The following is a 22,958-nucleotide window of genomic DNA, read 5'->3' as shown; positions in this document are numbered from 1 at the left end:
AAAAAACTAAGCTGAAAAATGTAAAGTTACAGGGAACATGCTTTTTTTTTTCTTTCTGTCCTGCAGTATTTTTCTAGGAACATATGTGTAACTATGTTTAGTGGTTACACATGGAGTCTGTCATCAATTCTGTGACTTTGTCATCAGGACCAAGTGGGAAACTCTGCCTACTCACTCTTGACCTTTCCTTTTCCCAGGTAATAGGCTATTGTTTCTAATGTTAAAATCTTTTCTGATTTTAGGCTTTAACAAAATTCTTGAAATGTGTTAATTGGGATTTACCTCAGGAGGCTAAACAGGCATTGGAACTTCTAGGAAAATGGAAGCCAATGGATGTAGAGGACTCCTTGGAGCTTTTATCCTCCCATTACACCAATCCAACTGTGAGGCGTTATGCTGTTGCCCGGTTGCGACAGGCAGATGATGAGGTACATTGTTACTCATTACTCTTCTTTGGGTACATTTTAAACTAGAGCCTGATTATAGACTCATTTACTCCTCTCCACTCAGTCCAGTGTGTGTGTGTGTGTGTGTGTGTGTGTGTGTGTGTGTGTGTGGTAGAGAGAGGGAGAGAGAGGGAGATAGGTAGACCGGAGAGAGAGAAAGAGAGATTTTTAGAAGGGAAGAGGATATACTAGGTGTGTTTTCAGAAGTAAAATTAAAATATTCCTCCAAGGACTCTTCTGTGAAATGAAAATTTACTTCCTGATCTGTTACATGATAGGACAATCTCTCCCAGGACATTTACCTGGCAGCAGAGCTTGTATTGCTCTGTCTGGAAAAAGGAATTCTAATGAAAAATGGTTTAATGCGGCACCAGCTAGGGAATAATTCAGATCCCCTCTATCAGTCAGTATACAACAAGCCACATTTAATTGCAGCCTTGAGAAGCCCTTGGGGCCTTTAAAGCATAGAGATGCATGGTCATCTTATTCTCCTTCAAACTTCTCCTTTAAACTTTCAGCTGCTGACAATTACGTGTATATGTAGATTTTCTGAAGGTGGTTTGAATCCTCTGGAAAGCCAAGCCTGCAAACTTTATGCTGGCTATTTATATACGTATAAAACCATCAGGGAAGGAGGAACACTCTGTGGACACAAAGCATTGCTGGATTTTGAATTGGAGTTATTCCTAATAAGATAGAGTAATCCAGCAAGTTTTTTAACGTACTAATTTTTATATGGTGAATGAATGCCTTTTCCAAACATAACCTAATAATTTATGCTAGCCTGCAGGGCTTATGGGATACAGGATAACTTTTCTCAAGCCTCGATGTATATAACAATGTTGTTTCCATAGAATAACTAATACTGAAGATCTTTTTTTAAAAAAAGTCATTTTGAATTTGTAGTGGCAAAACATAGCACTAAGGTCGATGTATGTCTTTAATTATAGTAAAATATGAGCACTAAAGTAAATAGTCTAGTGAATGCTCACATATAATTTACCCATCTTCAGGGGCGCCTGGGTGGCGCAGTCGGTTAAGCGTCCGACTTCAGCCAGGTCACGATCTCGCGGTGCGTGAGTTCGAGCCCCGCGTCGGGCTCTGGGCTGATGGCTCAGAGCCTGGAGCCTGTTTCCCATTCTGTGTCTCCCTCTCTCTCTGCCCCTCCCCCGTTCATGCTCTGTCTCTCTCTGTCCCAAAAATAAATAAATGTTGAAAAAAAAAAATTTAATTTACCCATCTTCAGTTGCCAGCTCACAGCTAGTCTTGTTTCATCTGTAACACCACTTATTTTCTCTTCCCCTTTTCCTACCCTTCACCGGATTATTTGGAGGCAAATCTCAGCTGTTGTATAATTTTATTGGAACAGTGTTTTTTACTCTCCTGTCAAAAAGCAATCCTAAGCATTGTGATTCAGCATATTATCTTCTTCCTCACTGTCTTTACTGTATCACAAGTAAAATTTATTACATATTTATTTGAAATGTAGAAATGTTGAAATATTTATTGTGAAATTAATTGGAAATTTAACTTAAATCATTAATTCTCAATGTTTGATATGAGTCATAGCGTTTAGCTAAAGGCCTCTGGGCTACAGTCAAGACAGTACCTTCGTGTGGGTTCAGAATTTAAATAGAAAAATTATCAGTCCTAATTTTTGATTGTCTTATTTCAATTCCCTCACAAGCTTCTAGCTTAGTATTTGATTGTCTCTGGAGATAGCTGTATTCATGCAGGTACTGAACTATTTCCAGACCATTTTAGAATTTTTGTTATTAGGTAGAGGATAATGATAGAAACATTGTGTACACTTTAAATTGCAAAATATGGTAGTTTTTTTTAGGTTTTAGAGATCTTAATCTTTGAATACCTTTCTGAATTTAATTTGCTAATATTCTATGTAGGAATTTTTTATTTTTATTTTTATAAATTTTTTTTTCCTTAATGTTTATTTTTGAGAGAGAGAAACTGAGAACGTGAGTAGGGAGGGGCAGAGAGAGGGAGACACGGAATCCAAAGCAGGCTCCAGGCTCTGAGCTGTCAGCACAGAGCCCAGTGTGGGGCTCGAACTCATAAACCATGAGATGATGACCTGAACTGAAGTCGGATGCTTAACAACTGAGCCACCCAGGTGTCCCTTTAGGAATTTTTTAAAAACTGTATTTCTTATTGTTGTGTGGTTCAAAAGGAGAGGTTCCCCATTAGAGTTTGAGGAGAAAGTGGCATTAGAGATACTCATTAAAGGAAGAATAAATGTTCACAGTTGGACATGAGTTTACATTTTAAGTGGAGAGACCAAAATGAGCAAAGGCAAGGAGAGTGAAAAGTAATAAGAAAATAGCAAATATTTCACTTTAACTGGAATGTGGGATGTATGTAGCTAGCTGTTCAGGATGTGAGATCAGAACCTGTGTCCTTCTAACTGTAAATGCCTATATGAAGAATTACTCTTAATTCAATAAGAAATGGGAAGTCACTTAGTGATTTTTGATACGGAATTTTGCCTGTGTACCCTGAAGCATTAGAATTAACTTGTTATTGAGAGAAATGGTGATCACTATCTAGATAATATTCCATAGCTCTTGGGAAATTTTACTGAATTGCCTCAGATGGAAACCTGTTCTTTTCTTTTGTTTTACTCCAATGCTGTGTCCTTCATGCTTAGAGGAATTTTATGTTTTTCAAGATGTGACTATATAATGAGCAAATAGACTTTGTACAAATGAAGGAAAGTATAGTTTGAATATAGAATACCAAACCAACAAATCAGATAGTGATGAGTGACAAAAAGAGGAACGTTTTCTTCTGAATTCCTCCTTTGTGGGGAATTTAATAACGATATAGCCCTTTTGATTTCATGTGGAAAGTCTTCTATAATTGGGAAAACATAACAGGTGATATACTCAGCAGCATTTTCGAAGCATGCTTAGCAGTGAAACACAATTACTTAATTCTCCTGAGAAGGATATTTGTCATTAAATATATTAATCAATTTTTTGTTATGAAATTCACCTTTTTTCCCTTAGAAAAAGCGTACCTATTGCTATTAGATGTCATAAGTCTCAAAATAATAGTAGAAAATCAGATGTTTATTACTCCAGTTAAAAAATGGTTTTGGGGCACCTGGGTGGCCCAGTCCGTTAAGCTCTTGATTTTCGCATAGGCTGTGATCTTATGCTTTGTGTGATCGAGCCCTGCATGGGGCTCTGTGCTGACAGTCTGCTTGGGATTCTTTTTCTCTCCCTCTTGCTCTGCCCCTGTCCTGCTCGAACTCTGTCTCTCTCTCTCTCTCTCTCTCTCTCTCAAAATAAATAAATAAACATTAAAAAAAAATGATTTTTAGAGAACAAAACACTGTAGAGGTGCTCTGATACAGTCATTTGATTTCTCTGGCCACTGACATTGATATATTTGAATATGAATGAATAGGCCAGTTAAACTTTTATTTAATTTTTTTTTGTGGCAAAATCATAGTCGTGAAATCCTGTGTATTTTTCCCCTGTCGCTATTTAGATAATGATAAAAATATTGACTATGTCAATGTAAGAAAAAAGGTACGAAAAAAAAATACAGTAGAGTATAAAGTAAAGGAAAATAGGTTGTTGGGAGTGGACTTTGTCCTCATGGAGTTTGCAGTAAACTGGAGAAGATGAAGAGTAAATAAGCAAATAACTACAAATTCTATAGCTGTTACAAGTAAGGAAGGAAAGTGTGGATCCCGACTGAAGTTCTGACAGGGGATTTCACTTGGCTTATAGGCCTAAAGAGGAGACTGAGATTGAGGTGGTATTCATCAAGTCTCAACAATTATCTGATTATGAGTTTTGAGGGGCTAACTAGGTGAGTAGCAACTAGAACTCGAAGATAATGAAACTTTAAAAAAGTGTTTGAGTTGTGTGGATTTCTTCAGTTTATAATTGGTTTTAAAAGTGACACTTTGGGAGTTTTCTTAATAGTCATTGAGAAGGGCTAAGAACTACATTTATGGAGAGTAAGATAGGCTTCATATCCATTCTAAACGTTAAACTGGAAGAGTCTTTTTACATTAAAGGAAAACTCAGAAAAGTAAAAACGATTTTGTTGACACTTTTGAGTCCTAATTATCGTGTTGATTGTCAATATCAGTATGGGAAATTTAACCTTGGGCATTTGTTTTTTTAAGCCATTATTGCTAGTTGGCAGGAAAGTAAGCTTTTCCCGTAACCAAGAGTGTTAAAATTAAAATGTCTGTTTTATAGGATTTTTCCATTTAGGTAGCAACCCAAATTCTCTAAAACCTGAGCTCTCAAGAAAAAAAAAGAAGAAAGGACTCAGGATTAAAAAAAAAAAAAATCCTAACCAGAAAAGTTTATGAAACAGGAATTCTTTGAGAACTTGAAAATTTGGAGTTTCTTATGAAATCTTAGACATAAAATGCCGTTATCTGATCTATTGCTGAAAAAAGGATCCTTTCTAAATTTTTTAGTTTTACACGAACCATCTTAATCCTTGTTTTTGTTTTCTGCCTTGCTTTTTTGGATACCACTTTAAATGCATTTATTGGCCATTTACTCTGTGCCAGGCACTGTTTTGTGACTTTCTTCTATTAACTGATTTAATCCTCACAACGTATCTCTAAGGTATAGATGATTTTGTCCATTTTACAGATGAGGACCCCGTGAGGCAGCAAGAGGTTAAATAACCCAGTAACTTGCCAAAAGTAGCACAGCTGATAAGTGGTAGATGAAACTAAACTATTAGCTTGATATTCAAGAATAAATGATGTCTATAATCAGTTGCATTTGTTTTTCTAATATTAGCCTATTTTTGTTTGTTTTCCAGGATTTGTTGATGTACCTATTACAGCTGGTCCAGGCTCTCAAATATGAAAATTTTGATGACATAAAGAATGGATTAGAACCTACCAAGAAGGATAGTCAGGGTTCAGTGTCAGAGAGTGTGTCAAATTCTGGAATCAATTCTGCAGAAATAGATAGGTATGGATATGCAGGGAGGGCTTATGTTCAAATCTAATAGTCTCCCCTCTTTTCAAACTTCTCCTTTCCTTTTTCCTTAGATGTACCAAGCCCTAGTTGGTACTAAGTTTAAAGTTGTACCGATAAATGTGACATATGCACTCACAGAACACACATTACTGTATTACAGAGCAGTGTTTTGCAAGCTGTGGAGTCAGAATACTTGAGTGAAAATCTTGACTCTGCCACTTACTAGCTGTGTAAACTTGTGTAAGGTGCATAATCTCTGCTTGGCCCCAATTTCTCATCTTAAAAATGGGAATATAATAATAGTAACTGATTTTTGCAGGTTGTTGGAAGATTAAATGAGTTAACACACATAAAGCACTTAAGATAGTGCTTGGTAAGAGTTAGAAAGTGCTCATGCAAAAATAAAACAAATGGTGGGGCATGGTAGTGGACTCAAATATTTTATTGTAAAGTTTATGTTTTACACCTTTATGCTTTGCACCTTTTTAGTAGTCATAATAAAAAAAAAATGCCATAGTACTTGAATTAAAAGCTGTTAACAACAATGACAATTAAGAACTCCCACCTCTGTAGCAGACACTGTGAGGGGGCCCACATACATTAAGTCATTTTAATAATCCTCTGAAGTACATATTCATATCTCTAATTTAGAAATGAAGGATGGAACAAGAAGTTAATTGTCCAGAGTCTTATATCCTACAAATGGTAGAGTTGACTCTAAAGCCCACGTTCTTTCTACTTTGCCATTTTAGTTTCCATAAAATCTTAAAGAATTTGAAACAAATAGGAACCTTTGGGTGAGAAACCTGAGGCTCAGTGATGAAAATTATTTTGTGAAGGTCATGAGATTTGTTAATGACAGATGAGGTCTAGAATTCAGATTTCCTGAATTAGTCCAATGATTACAATTATCCCATGGGCTTAAGTTTGTGTTTTTGAATTTTTCACTATGATTATGATACTGCTGTTTTTATCTTCTGTGTTTCATTTGAAGAAGAACAGAAAAACGGGAAAGATCATTTTTTTTCTTCTATCGTCTGCTTTATGTTTTTTGTTTTTAAAAGAACAGACCCTTGACTTTGTCTTCCACTGTACTGTACTGGAGGTCTTTGGTCTCCAGTCATGCTTATTTACCTTCTTCCTTACTTCTGCCACCTAGAATATTTTCTTAGAAGTCTGTTAAGATTTTACAATGTAATGTAAGCTGTAATTGAGTATTTCCCAATTATGGTCTGCTGCTCACTAACTTCTATATTTTGTAAAAAGATAAAAAAAGAGATGGGCTGCTCTTGTGGGCAGAAATGTTTGGGAAATGGTGGTTTAAATTAAAATGGGCTTTTTAAAAAACTACAGTACTTATCAAAAACCTTTAATATGCCAGCTTGCACAAAAATCTTCCGAGAGGACTGTGGCCCATATTTGTTGACTATAGGCTTTTTCCAGGCTATGTGACTCTAGTGTTGCACACAACATGCTTTAGGAAGTGATGCTTTAACCAGACAGAGCTGAGGTGAACTATGCTAAAAAATGTATATCTTCTCTTATAGGCAGAGTATTTTACCTATCAGTTATATCTCCTATTACTTTTTCAGCTCCCAAATTATAACGAGCCCTCTTCCTCCAGTGTCTTCCCCTCCTCCTGCATCCAAAACAAAAGACAGTTCAGATGGTGAAAATCTAGAGGTGAGTACAAAGCTTTTCAAGTTTCCTACAGGAGAAATCTTATAAGATTTCAAGTGAACATTTTATGTTGGTCTTTAAAACATTGATTTTGATTAATAAACAAAATATTACAACCTTATTAAGTAACTTGTTTTATGATGTATGTTTATGACTTTCTTCTCAGCAAAAAGTGCCAGATAGTCTTCAATTCAAGGCATTTTATTGGTGCTTTGGGCATATAAATGGATTAATGAGAAATGTGAAAATAAACTGGGCGTAAATATTTTATTAAGGAAACTCAGAATATTTATTGTTAACATTTATGAATATTACTGTAATTGTCGGTATTTGTGATTACATTGTAGAAATGTATGACTTTGATACTGGGACTTTTATACTAAGTAGCTGTTTTTAACTCATAGAGAAAAATTAAGTGAAGTTCTTCTAAATAAGTAGACTGATTTTTGAGGTAAAATAGGCCAAATAGGCTAGCACTACTCTGAAAGGTACTTTTGGAAGTACATTTGCAGAAGCTGATGTAGTATGTTGTTGAATTTCTCCCCAAGACTTCTAATTTGAGGAGAACTTTTCACATCTCTGATGTCGAAAACAAATAGTACATGCTTTGATACTAGAAAGTTCAGCTAATTTTTTTTTAATGTATATGCATATTGCTTTTAGTCAGATTTTAGGAGTTAATGTTGATGAGTGCATTATTCCTGTTTTTATTACTGTTAACCAGAGTTTGATATCTGCCTACCTTTTGATATAATAGGAAATATTTAAAAAAGAATTTTACATTATAGGATCATAGAATCCTTAGGGGAGCCCTTTAAGTAAAGAACCATTTAGCTCCAGTTTAATTGTTTTGCCTTTTCAAAGCTAAGGTACTGATAGATTGATTCAATAATTCATCCTTTCACACACTTTTTTAAAAAAAGTTTATTATTTTTAAAATTTTTATTTTTTATATTAAAAATTTTTTAGATTTTAAATGTAAATTAAAAAATTTAATTTAATTTTTTTATATTAAAATTTTTTAAAATTTTATTTACTTTTGAGAGAGAGAGAGTGTGTGTGAGCAGGGGAGGGACAGAGATAGAGACACACACAGAATCTGAAGCAGGCTGCAGGCTTTGAGCTGTCAGCACAGAGCCTGACGTGGGGCTCAAACTCATTAACCATGAGATCATGACCTGAGCCGAAAGAAGTTGGATGCTTAACCAACTGAGCCACTCAAGTGTCCTTTAAGTTTATTTATTTTGAGAGAGAGAGACAGGGAGAGAAAGAATCCCAAGCAGGGTCTGCACTGTCAGTGTGGATCCTGATGCGGGTTTCGAACTCATGAGCCCCGAGATCATTACCTGAGCTGAAACCAAAAGTCAGATGCTTAATCGACAGACACGTAGGCACCCCTCACACATATTTTTTAAGCTCTTATTATGTACCAGAAACTATTCAAGGTGTGAGGGATGGTGCAAGAGAGAACAAAAGAGTCAAAATCTTTGTCTTCATGGAGCTTATATTGTGGTGTTTAGGCTGATGATAGTGATACTTATATATAGTAGAAAAGATAATAATATCTACTTTTTAAGGAAAAAGTAAATCAGAGAGGGATGATTAGGGGGTGTTGGGGTGGGGTTAGACAGTTGTGATTTTGAAAAGCGGTCAGGGAAGGCCTCCCTGAAAAAGTAACATCTTTTGTAAAGGTGATAGAGGTGAGGGAACAACCATGTGGATGGTCTGGGGAAAGGAGCATGTGAGGCAGAGGGAACAGCCAGTATAGAGGCTAGAGCTTAAGTGTGTGAGGAAGAGCAGAGGATGCCTGGCTCCAGAGAGTGAGAAGAAGGGAGCATGGGAGAAGAATGAGTCCAAGAAAGAGCGGGAGATTAGCCATGCAGGGCCTTGTAGGCCATGTTACCAAATGACTTTTACTGAGAAGCTATTAAAATAATCCACATAAGACTTGTTGGTGGCTTAAACTAGGATAGTTTACATTGAAGAGTGTGTGAGGTGATTGGATTCTGAATGTTATATTCAGAATACAGTTGTACACACTGTCCTAGTTTTTACATATTTCTGATTCCTTCTCTTGTGAAAGAAGGTATATTCCCCAATTTTTGGATACACCATTGTACATGTCTGTTTGACCTGTTATTACTTAGTGATTAAGCCATTCTGCGTTTTCTCAGCTGAATAGTTTCTTAAAGGGTTTATGTAATTCAAGCTTTCCCAGAAAGCACTGGGACTTATTTTGAGTACTTTTTCCCTCCCCTTTCCTGTATTGCTCCCAGCAGAGTAATAATGCTGTACATGCAGTCATCCCCTTTAAGGTACTTCTAAATGATTAAGTGTTTAGAGATGTCTAGGTATTACTATCTGACCAAGCTGAAATTCCCTCTCTTATCACTGCAGATACTAACATTCTTGTCTTCTCTTTGGCACTTGAGGAGTGTCTTGCCTTTTCCCATCATTCCTTTCCCTGTTCTTAGAGTTTTAGGAAACCACTATGCATGTCTGGCTAAATGTTAGAAACAAAATAGAAACTCAGTTAATCTAATTGCTCAAATATGGTCATTTTCCATAAATTCCCTGAATTCTTGAAAAGAAGATATATTCCCCAATTGTACACTATTGTACATTTATCACTAGAACAAGCTTGAAGTTTTTCTGTGTTTGATATCTTAAGAATTAGGGTAAAAATACCCCTGTATCATGGTAGAATTGTCAATTTCTCCTTTTTGCCCCCTGTTGATGTTTGCTTTAAATATTTTGAAACTGTTTTATTAGGTGCATTCGAGTAAATTGATTCTTTTATCACTGTTTATTAATGACCTCCTTTATATTTAATCATATTATTTGCCTTAAAGTCTGTTTTGTTTGATAGTAATGGAACTTCGTCTTGATCAGTGTTCACTGGTACACTTTTCAGTCCTTTCATTTGAGTTTTTCTCTGGAAAGCATATAGCTAGAGTTCGTTTTTCAATCCTGTTTAACACTATTGTCTTTTAACTGGAGGTTTTACCCCATTTTTATTGTGTTTAGAGCTCTATTTGGATTTATTTCCTCATCTTATGTGTTGGTACTTTTCTCTCCTTAAATATTTTTTCCTTGCCTCTATTTGACTGGATCCCCTTCCTATCCTTTGTCTCTACCCCTAACTTGGAGGTTATATTGTCTTTATCAATTCTTTAACTGTGCTAGATATTTTAACATCCATCTTTTAAATTTGGCATAAGAAGTATTATCCTCCTCCAAAACAGTGTACCTCTTTACTTGTATGTCACTTTTACCCAGTGACTCAGTCCTATCTTATTTAATTCCCTAATTAGATAATATTATTGTTGTAAACAGTAGTAATAAGTATTTAGAGGTATTTATCTGTGTTCTTATTTACTGTTTCTTTTTATATCTTTGACCTTTAATAGGAGATCATTTTTTTCCCTAAAGCACATTTTTTTCTAGTTGTTTTAAAATTTTAAAAATTGCTCACCTAAATTGAGTTTAAAAATTGATAGTACATATATATGTACTAGCAAAAAGTACATTTGTTTCATGAATATTTTTATATTTAATTCTTCCCTGTTTATGCTCTGTAAATCATTTTTTAATGAAAATAGCACACTGTCAAGTGAAATATGTGTTCTCTATTCAAGTATATTTATAAAACTGTATAAGACCATAATGTCCTTCTCAGAAAGCCAGAGATAAACTTTAGGCTTAGATTCTACCTGTTACATACATGGATTCAGTATTATGGCTTTCTGGTTGAGGCATTTCCTTACTGGACATTTAAATGTTGCCCATTTAAAATCTAGTGCTGAGGTTTTAGCTCTAAAATTAGATAAAATTCTTGCCACTTCTGACAGCATCTGGCATATCTGCTTTGTGATAACAGCGTTTTATTACTAGAGCTTACTTTCTGAAATACCCCTACCACATAGACACTTCTAGTCTGTTGATCTCTACCCCTTTTTTTGTTCATCAGCCCCCTTCAATATTTGCTTTCCTCCGAATATAGCTTTTATCCCTTGGCTCAGCATTTTAGTCATTTTTTTTTTATTAGTACCTTCAGTTCCCCTAGTGAAATCTCAGCTCTTGATAAGGCTACTTACCTAATTGCTTTATACCTGAATATTGCTGAAGAAAAGCACATAGCCTAGCATGTTGGCATTACTCTAAATTCATGATCATAGACATCAGTTGGGCACTCAATGCTGTCTGCCATCTTACATTTCTCTCAGTGGGTTGGGTTGCTCTTCCTGCTCTGCAGTGACTCCTTCCTACTTTTTCTACTCTGTTCTTCATGCCCTGCCTCACACTTAATGGAAACAAATAGAAGTCACTAGGTAAGAATGGTCTCAATTTCCCATCACCAGGATTTACAGAATCCTTTTCCATCCTTTCCTTCTGTTTTCTTACACAGAAGAAATATAACTCCCTTCAAAGATACATTCTCTTCTTTTCCTGGTAGAAATATTCAAATATGTCAGTATCTCTTCTCTGAAAAATTCAAAAATGAAACAAAACAAAACAAAAAAAACTCTTGACACCATATTCTTTGAAACAGCACCTTTATGATCAAGCTTCTAAAAGGAGTTGTTTGTACAAACTGACTCTTCTTCCTTTCTTTCCATTCTTTAATCCATATCATTCTGGCCTTGGCTTCCCATCTTTATATCAAAACTTACTTTGCTAAAGTGGGAAATGACTTTAATTTTTATGGTTATATATACTTCTCAGTTCCTCTTTGTAGTATTCAGCAAAGTAAATGGCACCCTTCTTGAAGGACACTTCTCATGGTTTAGATGATACTGTACAGCCCATGTTTTCCTCCTCACTTCTCTGGCTGCGCCTTCTCAGTTCCCTTTGTCAGCACTTTCTCTGCTGCCTGACATTTTAATGTTCCTCAAGGTCTCAATTTATACTCTTGCCCCAGGCAGTACTGATAAACTCAAATTTATATGTCTTGCACATTTCTCTCATCTGAGTTTTAGATTCATATATCCAGAAACCTACTTGATCTCCTTTATATATCCGACAGGCATTTCAAAGTTAATATTTCAAAATACAACTCTTTCCCCACACTCCAACCTGTTCCTCAGTTGGAATTTCCATCTGTGAAGTAGCAGATCAGCCCATTTGTTAAACCTATACATTTGGAAGTTACTGTCCATTCTTTTCCTTCCTTCTTCCTTTCCGTCAGCAAGTCTTATTAATTATACTTCCCAAATGTTTTAAAAATCTGTTTTTTCCTCTCCATCTTCATTCTCAAGGTTCACTTTTGCAGACTACTGTAATAAGCATCCTAACTGATCTCAGGCCTATACTTCTCAGAGCAGCTGGAGTCATTTTCATAAAATAGAAATCAGATCATCTCATTCTTCTGCCTAAGACCTTTTGTTCGGTATCCATTGCTTTGCAGACAAAAATCCATACTCAATAGTATGACCTTAAAGGTCTTGCACAATTGGGCTTTGCCTGCCTTTTCAACCTCCTTTACTTTCATGGTCACCATATTTAGCTCTACCAGGCCTCTTTAAAATTTCTTTAACAGTCAAGTTTAGGGCCCCTGTACATAGTGTCATTTTGGTCTTGCCTAATATCACATCCCCTTCGCTGCCTTTTCTGACCTCCTGTGATCTGAATTATTCCTCTGACTTTTTTTGATGTCTGTCCTCCACGAAGTGTTAAACTCTAGTAGGACAAGTAACTCTGTGAACTGTGATGTCGTTAGCCTCTCATATTCTGCCTGACTGAGAATAAATATTGGATGAAGGGATGGTGGGATAGATGGATGTGTGAAAATCTGATCTGTGACGAGATATGTAGATCAAAACGATAGAGAAACATAGACTCTCTTCTTTCCTTCTTGTTATTAGCAGATGGTAATAAATATACATTTCTTTTAATTCTTTCAGCAAGATCTCTGTACCTTCTTGATATCAAGAGCCTGCAAAAACTCAACACTGGCTAATTATTTATACTGGTATGTGAAATAATTTTCTGTTTATTTTCTTATTACTGGTGAGGACTATTTTTTTCCCCATACTATAAACATAAAGGCAGTTTAAAATAAGGTATAAGAAGTCATCAAAAGCCTAAGTGTAGTACTTACATCTCTCTGGCTGTGCTTCTTTACAACTGTGCTCGTGGAAATGCTTGTTGGCACCACTGTTTGTCTTCCCTTTACTGATTTGCCACGATCTAAGATAAAACTGGGTAATGGTTTTGCAGTTTGATGTCTGTTTGCCTTTTATGCTATTTAAGTAAAGTATGATACATCACAGTCCTTCAGGAGTGTGTATTTTCACATTGTTTAACAAAACATTGGAATCATGCAAACACAGGAAGTTGGAATTTGAAGTTACCTCTCTCATAAATGAAGAAACTGAGGCAGAGAGAGGCATGATGTAACTCAACTGGGTAGAACCTCAGTTAGAATTAGATCATTTACTTAGCACTTTGTCATTTATAGAATACTTTCAGTGACCTTTTCTCACTTGTTCCCATGAAGTTAAATAGGGCAAGTAGAAGTATCTGTATTTTACATGAGAAAGGTTCCCTTTTGAGTTGAAGGAAGAGAAACTAAGGCCATAGAAAGTTTGACTGACTTCCTGAGACACAAGTAATATGAGGCTTGGCTCCCTTTATCTGTCACAGGATATTAAAGTGTAAAGGACAAGTAGCTTAAGCCCCAATGAGTAATATATTGGTTAAATGAAAGAAGGCACAATGTTTAAACACTAGACAAGAGAGACTTATCCAGTTTTATAGAGCAAATGAAGGTCCAAGCCAGCTGGGCCAGCCTTACCTGAAGCCTTCTGTACATTCAGAAATGTTTAAACTTATTGACATACTGGATAGTATTTAACTATGGAAATTATCTCTGATCTAAAATACTCCTTGACTGTGTTTGTTTAAACAGTAGAAATGAATAGATACCCATTTTGAAAACTCATTATTTTTGAAGTATAATGAGGCATTTTGCTTTCCATGAAGAAATGAAACAAAATACTGTCTTGTTTTAGACTGAGTTTGGAAAACTGTGCTGTAGATCAAATCAAGCCTTAACTTCATTCCCCCATTCTCCAAACATAATGTTATTTTGGACACTGCCCTTGTAGCCAAGAAATAGGCAACTAAATCAGAGGACTCTTAAACAAACATAGCTGTCCATTATGGACATAAACAGTAAATAATTGTTTAGTTTTAACCTTTATGGTTCCCTTTATGATGAAGAAAAACTGCTATCAACAATTGTAACTAAATTTGTCTCCCCCCTCCCCCCCCTCCCAATGCTTTGGAACCTGTACTTTTTTTTTCCCTATTGATCTTAGTAATGGAAAGAAAAATAGTTCCTACTTTTGTTTTAGCAGTGTAATATAATATTCATAAAACTACATTTCTTTCACAATAATTTTCAGTATGTCCTTAAAAAACACCCACAGAATGTTTTGTCTAGTTGTTAATCACCATTTTTATTTTGAAAAGTTTTCTTGGAAATTCACATATTAACAAATACCTATTTCTTTGTAATGTAATCTCTTGCTTCCTAATGTTCTCCATATTCCAATCTAATTTCTTAAATGTGTGTCTATTCACTGGTGTTATGGAAAATTTCCTCATGAACATCTAAGTAAATATTTAAAAGGAAATAAAAAAAAAATGTAGCACTCAGCATGTTGCTGAGTTTTTGAGTAAGTACAAGCTTCTCAGGTATTTTTAAATTAAGTTTTAATTTTTTTTTTTTAATTTTTTTTTCAACGTTTTTTATTTATTTTGGGACAGAGAGAGACAGAGCATGAACGGGGGAGGGGCAGAGAGAGAGGGAGACACAGAATCGGAAACAGGCTCCAGGCTCCGAGCCATCAGCCCAGAGCCTGACGTGGGGCTCGAACTCACGGACCGCGAGATCGTGACCTGGCTGAAGTCGGACGCTCAACTGACTGCGCCACCCAGGCGCCCCAAGTTTTAATTTTTTAAGTCATTTACTTAAAAATTCCTTTATAGGTATTTTTGTTTTCTCTCACTATCTATAAAGAGTTTTCTCTGGCTCAGAATTTATAGTCTAGAGTAGTCACTATTGTAAGAGCTATGTGTGCATATACTGATTAAATGGTGTTTTAAAATTCTGTATTCAGATTTAATTGGAGACCAGATTTCATTGTAGAATCTCAAGTTAGTTGTGATAGAAACTTTGATCTCTTATTTCAAGTAGGAAAATTTTCAAACCATTTTGAAAACAGCTAAACAATAGGAACCCTGTTAGAGGAACAATTTCCAACAAGGCAGTAGCTTCCATTCAGAAAGATTGCTTTTTTTTTCTCCATAGATGATAAACAAAGTGCAACTCCAACTCCCAGTCTTATAAGCATTCCATCAAACTTAGATTTGATTTGTGTTTTCCTGCTATATCTCTGATTCATTGAAGCAATAGCATGTGCTGTGTCTGTTCCTTCTCAGAGGAGTAATTGTTTTTCCTGTAGTTACAGTCTGCATATTACATATTCAGAAATACTCACAGGGAGGAAAAAGCTATTGATGGGGGCTTCTGACGTTGGTAGACACTGCTTTTGTGATTGTTGGGTAAAAACATGGAAAATAATTTCAGTACTTGGTTTAAAATGATCATTCTCTTCCTTTGAACATGGACAAAATAGTATAAAAATATTAATCAAATGTAACATTTCAAGGCCTCTCACTCTAAGCATACTCTTATTATATAACATAAAAACTTTAATTGATTGTGCTATTTTCTTCTGAACATTTTGAATTTCCTTTTTCATTTGTTGCCTTTCCAGTGATTTAAATGGGATTCCTGCTATAGCTGAATCCTTAGGGGCCTATAGTTGTACAGACAATCCTTTTAAAATGAATAGTGTCAACCTTTTAAGCCACAGAGGGGAGTTATAGTCTCCAATCTGTAAAGTGTTAGGCATCAGGATCTATAAATCGTTCCACTTTTTTATTTTTATAGCTATTCCAGTATGTCGAAATTGAAAGTAAACTTTGGATGCTTTGACATGTTTTTGTATGACTGTTAAGACCTTTCAAGGTAATAAAGGTTATTTACCTCACAAAATGAAATTGCCAGGAAGCAGGTAGCCCACTGATGTCATCTTACAATGGGTACCTGGACGGTTTTGTCTGCATTTCTACTTGAAGATGATAAGTTTCAAGGGAATACCTTAGAGTGCTTTGTAGAATCTACTTACTGCTGTGACCAGAAGATTCAGAAATGATTCAAATCTACGTCTTTTAGTCTTGATCTAAATTTGTCCTTCATATATAATTGTCATGATATAAATGACACTGTCATCTGTATTTTAGATGGACTTTTCTTTTTGTAGAAGAACTTTGGCTTGGAAGAGTTTTGACCTTTATCATGAGCATCAATGTAGACCCTCAGTCAAAGGAAATAGCTATGACCATTGTGTGTTTACTTGGTGGTCAGGGAGACCTGAACAAAGCAATGGCTATATGTTATCTGGATTGTTATCTGTATTGTTCATTTGGAAGTGAATTTCTGTGTAAACACACAGAAAAAGACAATTAGTATACTAAGGTGATGGAGATAGTCAAGGACTTTAAAGGATGGAAAGTTTTGGATAGGTTTTGAATAGGACTGTGTTGGCAGTTTTATAGTTTAGAATCACTGTCTATTTAACACTCCTAGGTAGTGTCCTGAAATGACCAAACATTTTGGAATACTGTGAATAGGAAATAGGAGTTTATCTTAACTGTTCTAGCTTATTCATCTACAACAGAGCTGTCCAATGAAACTTTCTGCATTGATGGAAATTATCTATAATGCTGCACATAAGGCTACTGAACACCTGAAATGTAGAATGTGTGATTGAAACACTACATTTTTAATTTTGTTTGATTTTAATTAATTTTATTAGTATAAATACTATTTAGTCATATGTATCCTGTGGCTCTAGAAGGCTTCCTTGATTCAAGATTAAAGAACGCCTTCTTGAATTTTTGGCTTAGAACTTCTGTTGGGAACATGATATGGTGGCTGTAAAGTCATGATTCAGTTCTTCATTCCACTTTACAGAAAATTCTAGGTTGTGCAACTCTACGACTTCAGAACAGCTGCTATTATCATGGTAAACCATTGCACTGGTTGGCTAATAGAGGAGGTAGAGAGGCTTTTACTTTTATCAGTCCTTAAAATTTTTCTGTGTGTAGGACTATTAGGGGTGTATCCGGGGCTGCTGAAAAATTTTAAGATATGGCATATGGCATCAGTTTCTTTGTAATCTATGAAGGGAACTAAGAGTTAAACACATGAAACAGTGATGAGCTAGGTAACATCAGCACAAGTTGTCTGAGAGGCAAGGCCTATTCTAGGAAATCAGAAGAGTGAACTCGTCAGGGTCTGTGAAGACTTCCTAGAAGAGATCAAGTGTCTCCTGTACTTGAAGGGTGAGTAGAATATGGAAAGGTGGAGACTGGAAGGTCTTTCTGGAAATTCCTACAACATGAGCAAGAGCACCAAGTGGGTGCATACTAAGAGTGGTTAGGGGACTGACCTGACTGCAGTGTGTGTGCATACATTGAGGATAGTGGACATTTGAACCAGATGCTTGGGGCCACAGAAACTGTTTTAAAATAGTCAAGGGGCACCTGGGTGGCTCAGTCGGTTAAGTGTCTGACTTGGGCTCAGGTTAGGATCTCATGGTTCGTGAGTTCGAACCGCACATCGGGCTCTGTGCTGACAGCTCAGAGAATCTGAAGCAAGCTTCAGATTTTCTCTCTGCCCTTTCCCTGCTCATGTTCTGTCTCTCTCTTTTTGTCAAAAATAAATAATTATTAAAATTTAAAACGGTAGTCAAGAGGGAACCATTGATGTTTTTGTTAATACAGGTGGAACATTATGAAGATAGTTTAAAGAAGAAAAATTTAGGGGGCTTCTGGGTGGCTCAGTCAGTTGAGTACCCAACTCTTGATTTTGGCTCAGGTCATGATCTCATGGTTGTGAGATCAAGTACCCTGTCCGCTCCACACGGAGGATGGAGCCTGCTTAAGATTCTCTTTCAGCGTACCTGGTTGGCTCAGTAGGTTAAGCGTCTGACTTCGGCTCAGGTCATGATCTCACGTTTCATGGGTTCAAGCCCTCATTGGGCTCTGTACTGACAACTCAGAGCTTGGAGCCTGCTTCAGGTTCTGTGTCTTCTTTTCTCTCTGCCCTTTCCCTGCTCGTGTTCTGTCTCTCTTTCTCAAAAATAAATAAATATTAAAAAATTGATCACTGAAATCAATTTAAAGCCTCACAGTCTAGCATTTGTTATTTAAAGAAAAATGAAATAGAACAGAGTAGCAAATATTAACATATTGTTTATAGAGTATTTTTGAAACTTTTTTTCTGTTTTTTGGGCATCTGCATCTGCGTGTACCCACATGGCTGTGTGTCCTGAGTTGTGATATAAAATGTGTTTGTTAGTATGGCTTGTTCCTATGAGAGGAGTTAGAAAACATTGGTGTCTGAGATCTAATTCAGATCAGTGGTTATATGACTTGGCAATTATATAAGCAGTTCGGGTGTAAAAATATATTAAAAATTTCTTTAACCCTCTAAAACCATAATTTTGTGATACACAAATTTATATATGATTATATATGGATTTTTGAGAAATGGGGAGATTGGATGGGAAAAAAAACATTTTAAAATTATTTTGCAAAAGTATGTAAATGAGAAGTTAGCTTCAGAGTAGTTTTCAAAATAAGAGAGCCATATGTAATACCAAAAGTATTACACAGATTATGAAAATATTGTTTGAGTTACTTGGTAGACATGGGAGCTTAGATGATTTCTGAGGATGGTAATGCTGTATGTACCTTATAAAGTATTAGGAGAAAATGTTGGCATCAAAAGAACATCTAGGATATTATACAAATTAAGGCGTTATTGTTATTAATTTACTTTTTTATAAATGGTTGTATATGTGCCCTACTTTTCCACTTTTATTGTTTTTAAAATTTTTAAAGTTTATTTATTTTGAGAGAGAGAGAGAGAGAGAGAGAGAGAGAGAGAGAGAGAGAGGCAGACAGACTGCATGTGTGTGAGGGAGGGGCAGAGAGAGAAGAAGAGAGAGAGAATCCTAACCAGGCTCCACACTATCAGCATGGAGCCCAATTCGGGACTTGAACTCCCAAACTGTGAGAGCCAAAATCAAGAGTCAGATGCTTAACTGTCTGAGCCACCCAGGTGCCCCTAATTTTCCACCTTTAAAGAGTGATGGAAGAATATGTTTCATTTCTTCCACTTATTTTTTGCAAATGTGAATTAATCAAGTTTTGTGGAAAAGAATATGTATTTACAAAATGAATCTGAGTGTCATTTCACCTCTTATGAATTTTTAAGGTATGTGATAGTGGAATGTGAAGATCAGGACACTCAGCAGAGAGATCCAAAGACCCATGAGATGTACTTAAATGTAATGAGACGATTCAGCCAAGCATTGTTGAAGGTAACCATTTAATGTAGGGGTTGCCAAAAACACCGTACATGGGCCAGATCTGGTCTGTTGCCTGTTTTGGTATGTCCCATGTGCTAAGGGTGGTTTTGATGTTTTTAAATGGTAGAAAAAACCAAAAAGAATAATATCTTGTGACATTTGAAAATTATGTAAAATTCAAATTTTGGTGTTCATATGTAAAATTTTATTGGAACATGATCATGTTCATTTGTTCTCATATTGTTTATGGCCACTTTTGCACTGCAATAACAGTTGTATAGTTGAAATGGAAACTGTATGGCCAACAAGACCTAAAGTGTTTCTTCCTTGATCTTTTACAGGAAGTTCGTTGACTTCTGATTTAATGAAATAAAACTATACATGTAACAAATTCCAGAACTTTGCTTTTTTATTTCCCTTTGTCTTTTCTATTTTGTTTATCAAGATAGGTACATTTTTAGAAATCTGACAATGGTCATATTGCAGGTACTTACTACATAACTTATATTTTTGCTTCCTTAACGGTTGTTAAAATCTATGTAAAGCCATTTTCTCCTCTTAGGTGTTGTGATTCTTAAAGCACTGTGGCACAGTGCAGCCAGCAGAGGGTGCATGGGCAGTGAGAACTGCCACATCATTGATCTGTGATTTGCTACAGAAGTATATTACTTCACAGCATCTTTTATCTGCAGTTTCATGTTTCATGTTCTTAAAATTTTAAAGCACATCTTATTGAGCTCTTTGAGCCTAAACATTTCTATAGTTCTCAGAACTTCTCTGCATTTAGCTTATTGGCAGATAAGTACTTGGTTGTCTCTTCTAACGTCAGTCTGTCACAGCTTTTGTCATCTTGTGAAGAAATTTCATTTTCTCTGAGCTTAAATTTCCTCACTTTCAAAATGAGGATAACATTTGCTCTTATACTGATAAGCCACCCTTATCAGTTTATTGAGAAGATTAAATGAGAAAATTATTTTATAATATTTTATGAACTGGGTATTCACTACATAAGACTTTATGGCATTTAATTTTTATAACTTACATTTTACGAAGCAAGCATGCATTATGTTGCTATTTGAGTGCTTTCCTTTTTTTTTTTTTTTTTTCCCAGTAGAGTTTTCGTTCCTTGAAAGTGATATTGTTTCTACCATATGCCCAGTGCATTTCTAAAGACATCATAGGCTTTCAGATACTTACTGAGTCAATGAGCGAATGCATTTTGGGTGAATGAATTCTATCTTATCACATGGTTGTATTTGAAAAAAAGTGCTGTTTTTGATAGATTAGTATTCGCTGAAGACTCAGATAATTTTCAACTTTGGAAGAGTTGGCAGTGTTTAAATAAGCTAGCAGTTTTCTCATTATCTCTGAATCAAGATAATTAATCTTTTTCAATTTCACTTTGTATTGAAGTTTGTAGCTATTAGAAGAATAAATAAAGATCACCCATGCTATTAAAGAAACCCTGATCATTATGCTACACAGAACTAATTTTCCTTTCCTTTGAATCCCTTCAGGGTGATAAGTCTGTCAGAGTTATGCGTTCTTTACTGGCTGCTCAGCAAACGTTTGTAGATCGTTTGGTGCATCTAATGAAGGCAGTGCAGCGTGAAAGCGGAAATCGTAAGAAAAAGGTAAACCTATGGGCTTTGCTTTTTATTTTTGACTAATGATGTCTTGGTATCATAAAATACTGAGTCCTGGTACTATCTTTTTGGGTTGATCTATTTTATGAAATTCTTATGCAATTATAATAATAGGAGGATTTATAAGTATTGATTATATACAGGATCCTTTTTTATGAATTTATATCTATATAGGTATAGATAGATAGATTTAATCCTCACAACAACTCTGTAAGTTAGATGATGCTATTATCTCAATTATAAGAACAAATAGGGGTAGAGGGGTTAAGTAATTTGTCTACCATCCTCAGCTAGTAAATACTATAGTTGGGGTTTGTTCCTAGGCATTCTAAGTCCATGTATATTTTTTAAGTTTATTTATTTATTTTGAGAGAGAGAGTGCAAGTGGGGGAGGGGCAGAGAGAGAGGGGGGACAGAGGATCCAAAGCGGGCTCTGTGCTGACAGCAGAAGGCCTGATGTGGGGGCTCAAACTCCCGAACCATGAGATCATGACCTGAGCTGAAGTTGGACGCTTAACTGACTGAGCCACCCAAGTGCCCCTCTATGTCCATATTTTTAATCTACAGTGCTTTATTGGGTCTCATTTTAGCATCTTAGCATCTTTGAATATAATCTGTTTGATGTGGAAAGGACCTGTACAGATCATTGATACTGGAAGCACTCTGAGAAAATGAAAGTCCAGAGTGACTTGCCCAAGGTTGCAGAATTAGTTGTTCGTGACCTCACTGGCTTCGCATCTGTTCTCATGGCTAGAACAGGGATCTTTCCATCAAGTAAGGCTTCTACTTGATGACAATAGATGAGTATTTGTTCTTCATATGTTGTTTTTCCTCATCACTAGCCCAAATGATGTGAAGGATTCACTCTGAATCTTCTCTTTACCTTATCCCATCACAGGCAGATCTTTCTTAGTGATCTTTGTAAAAGAACACAACACACTTTACTGTTGTTCTTCAGACTTGTGAGAGGAAGGTGGAGAGAGGAAAAGGTGAAAAATTGAGTCAGGAGTTCAAAGGCAGGGGATCAGCTGTAAAGAGAAATGCTAACAGATATGTGTGTAAGGAATAATATTCACAAGGTTAAGAAGGAGAAAATAGGCGGAAGAGAAACACATTTTTATTGAGATGACCTTTTTTTTGTTGTTGCTGAGAAAAATAAGAAACCAAAGTTAAATAACTAAATCCCTACTGCTGTTCCTTCTGGAGCCGCTCTCCCCAGAGGTGCCTGTGTGAGGGAGCAATGTGATCCCACACACCCACCTGCAGGAATGTCTGTTCCTGTGGCTGTCAGTGTGGGGCATAGATTTCAACCAGCTTGTTTTTGTGTGGTGTGCTCTTCTTTTTGGCACACACATGAGTCTCTGGCTACACTTCAACTTTAGCTATCCTGGAGGATAACTGACTCCTTACCTATTTGAGGCATCGCTTAAAGCTTCCTGAAATAACTTTTGTTTTTACCACACAGCCTAATATTTAAAAAAAGTTTTTTTAATGTTTATTCATTTTTGAGAGAGAGAGACACAGAGTACAAGTCAGGGAGGGGCAGAGAGAGAGGGAAACACAGAATCTGAAGCAGGCTCCAGGCTCTGAGCTGTCAGCACAGAGCCTGATGCGGGGCTTGAACTCAAGAGCTGTGAGATCATGAACTGAGCCAATGTTGGATGGATGTTTAACCAACAGCCATTCAGGCGCCCCCAAAATTTAAAGCTTTCATTTTGAGTGTTGTTAAGTATTCTCTTTTCACTTTAT

The 22,958-nt window shown here is 36.0% G+C and overlaps 1 protein-coding gene across 1 annotated transcript in view; it reads left to right on the top strand.

Annotated features, from left to right (window-relative positions):
• The window catches only part of PIK3C3 (phosphatidylinositol 3-kinase catalytic subunit type 3), a 148,297-nt gene that overhangs the window by 61,119 nt on the left and 64,220 nt on the right, over window positions 1-22,958 (top strand). Inside the window, exons 10-15 of the mRNA XM_030335994.1 lie at window positions 243-428; window positions 5,268-5,422; window positions 7,024-7,114; window positions 13,015-13,082; window positions 19,470-19,575; window positions 21,081-21,197. Coding sequence (XP_030191854.1) covers window positions 243-428; window positions 5,268-5,422; window positions 7,024-7,114; window positions 13,015-13,082; window positions 19,470-19,575; window positions 21,081-21,197 — 723 coding nt within the window. The remainder of the gene's footprint in view (window positions 1-242; window positions 429-5,267; window positions 5,423-7,023; window positions 7,115-13,014; window positions 13,083-19,469; window positions 19,576-21,080; window positions 21,198-22,958) is intronic.

This window comes from Lynx canadensis, chromosome D3, assembly GCF_007474595.2.
Source record: "Lynx canadensis isolate LIC74 chromosome D3, mLynCan4.pri.v2, whole genome shotgun sequence".
Lineage (NCBI taxonomy): Eukaryota > Metazoa > Chordata > Mammalia > Carnivora > Felidae > Lynx > Lynx canadensis.
Note: the sequence above shows the minus strand (reverse complement) of the source record. Positions and strands in the feature narration are given on the sequence as shown.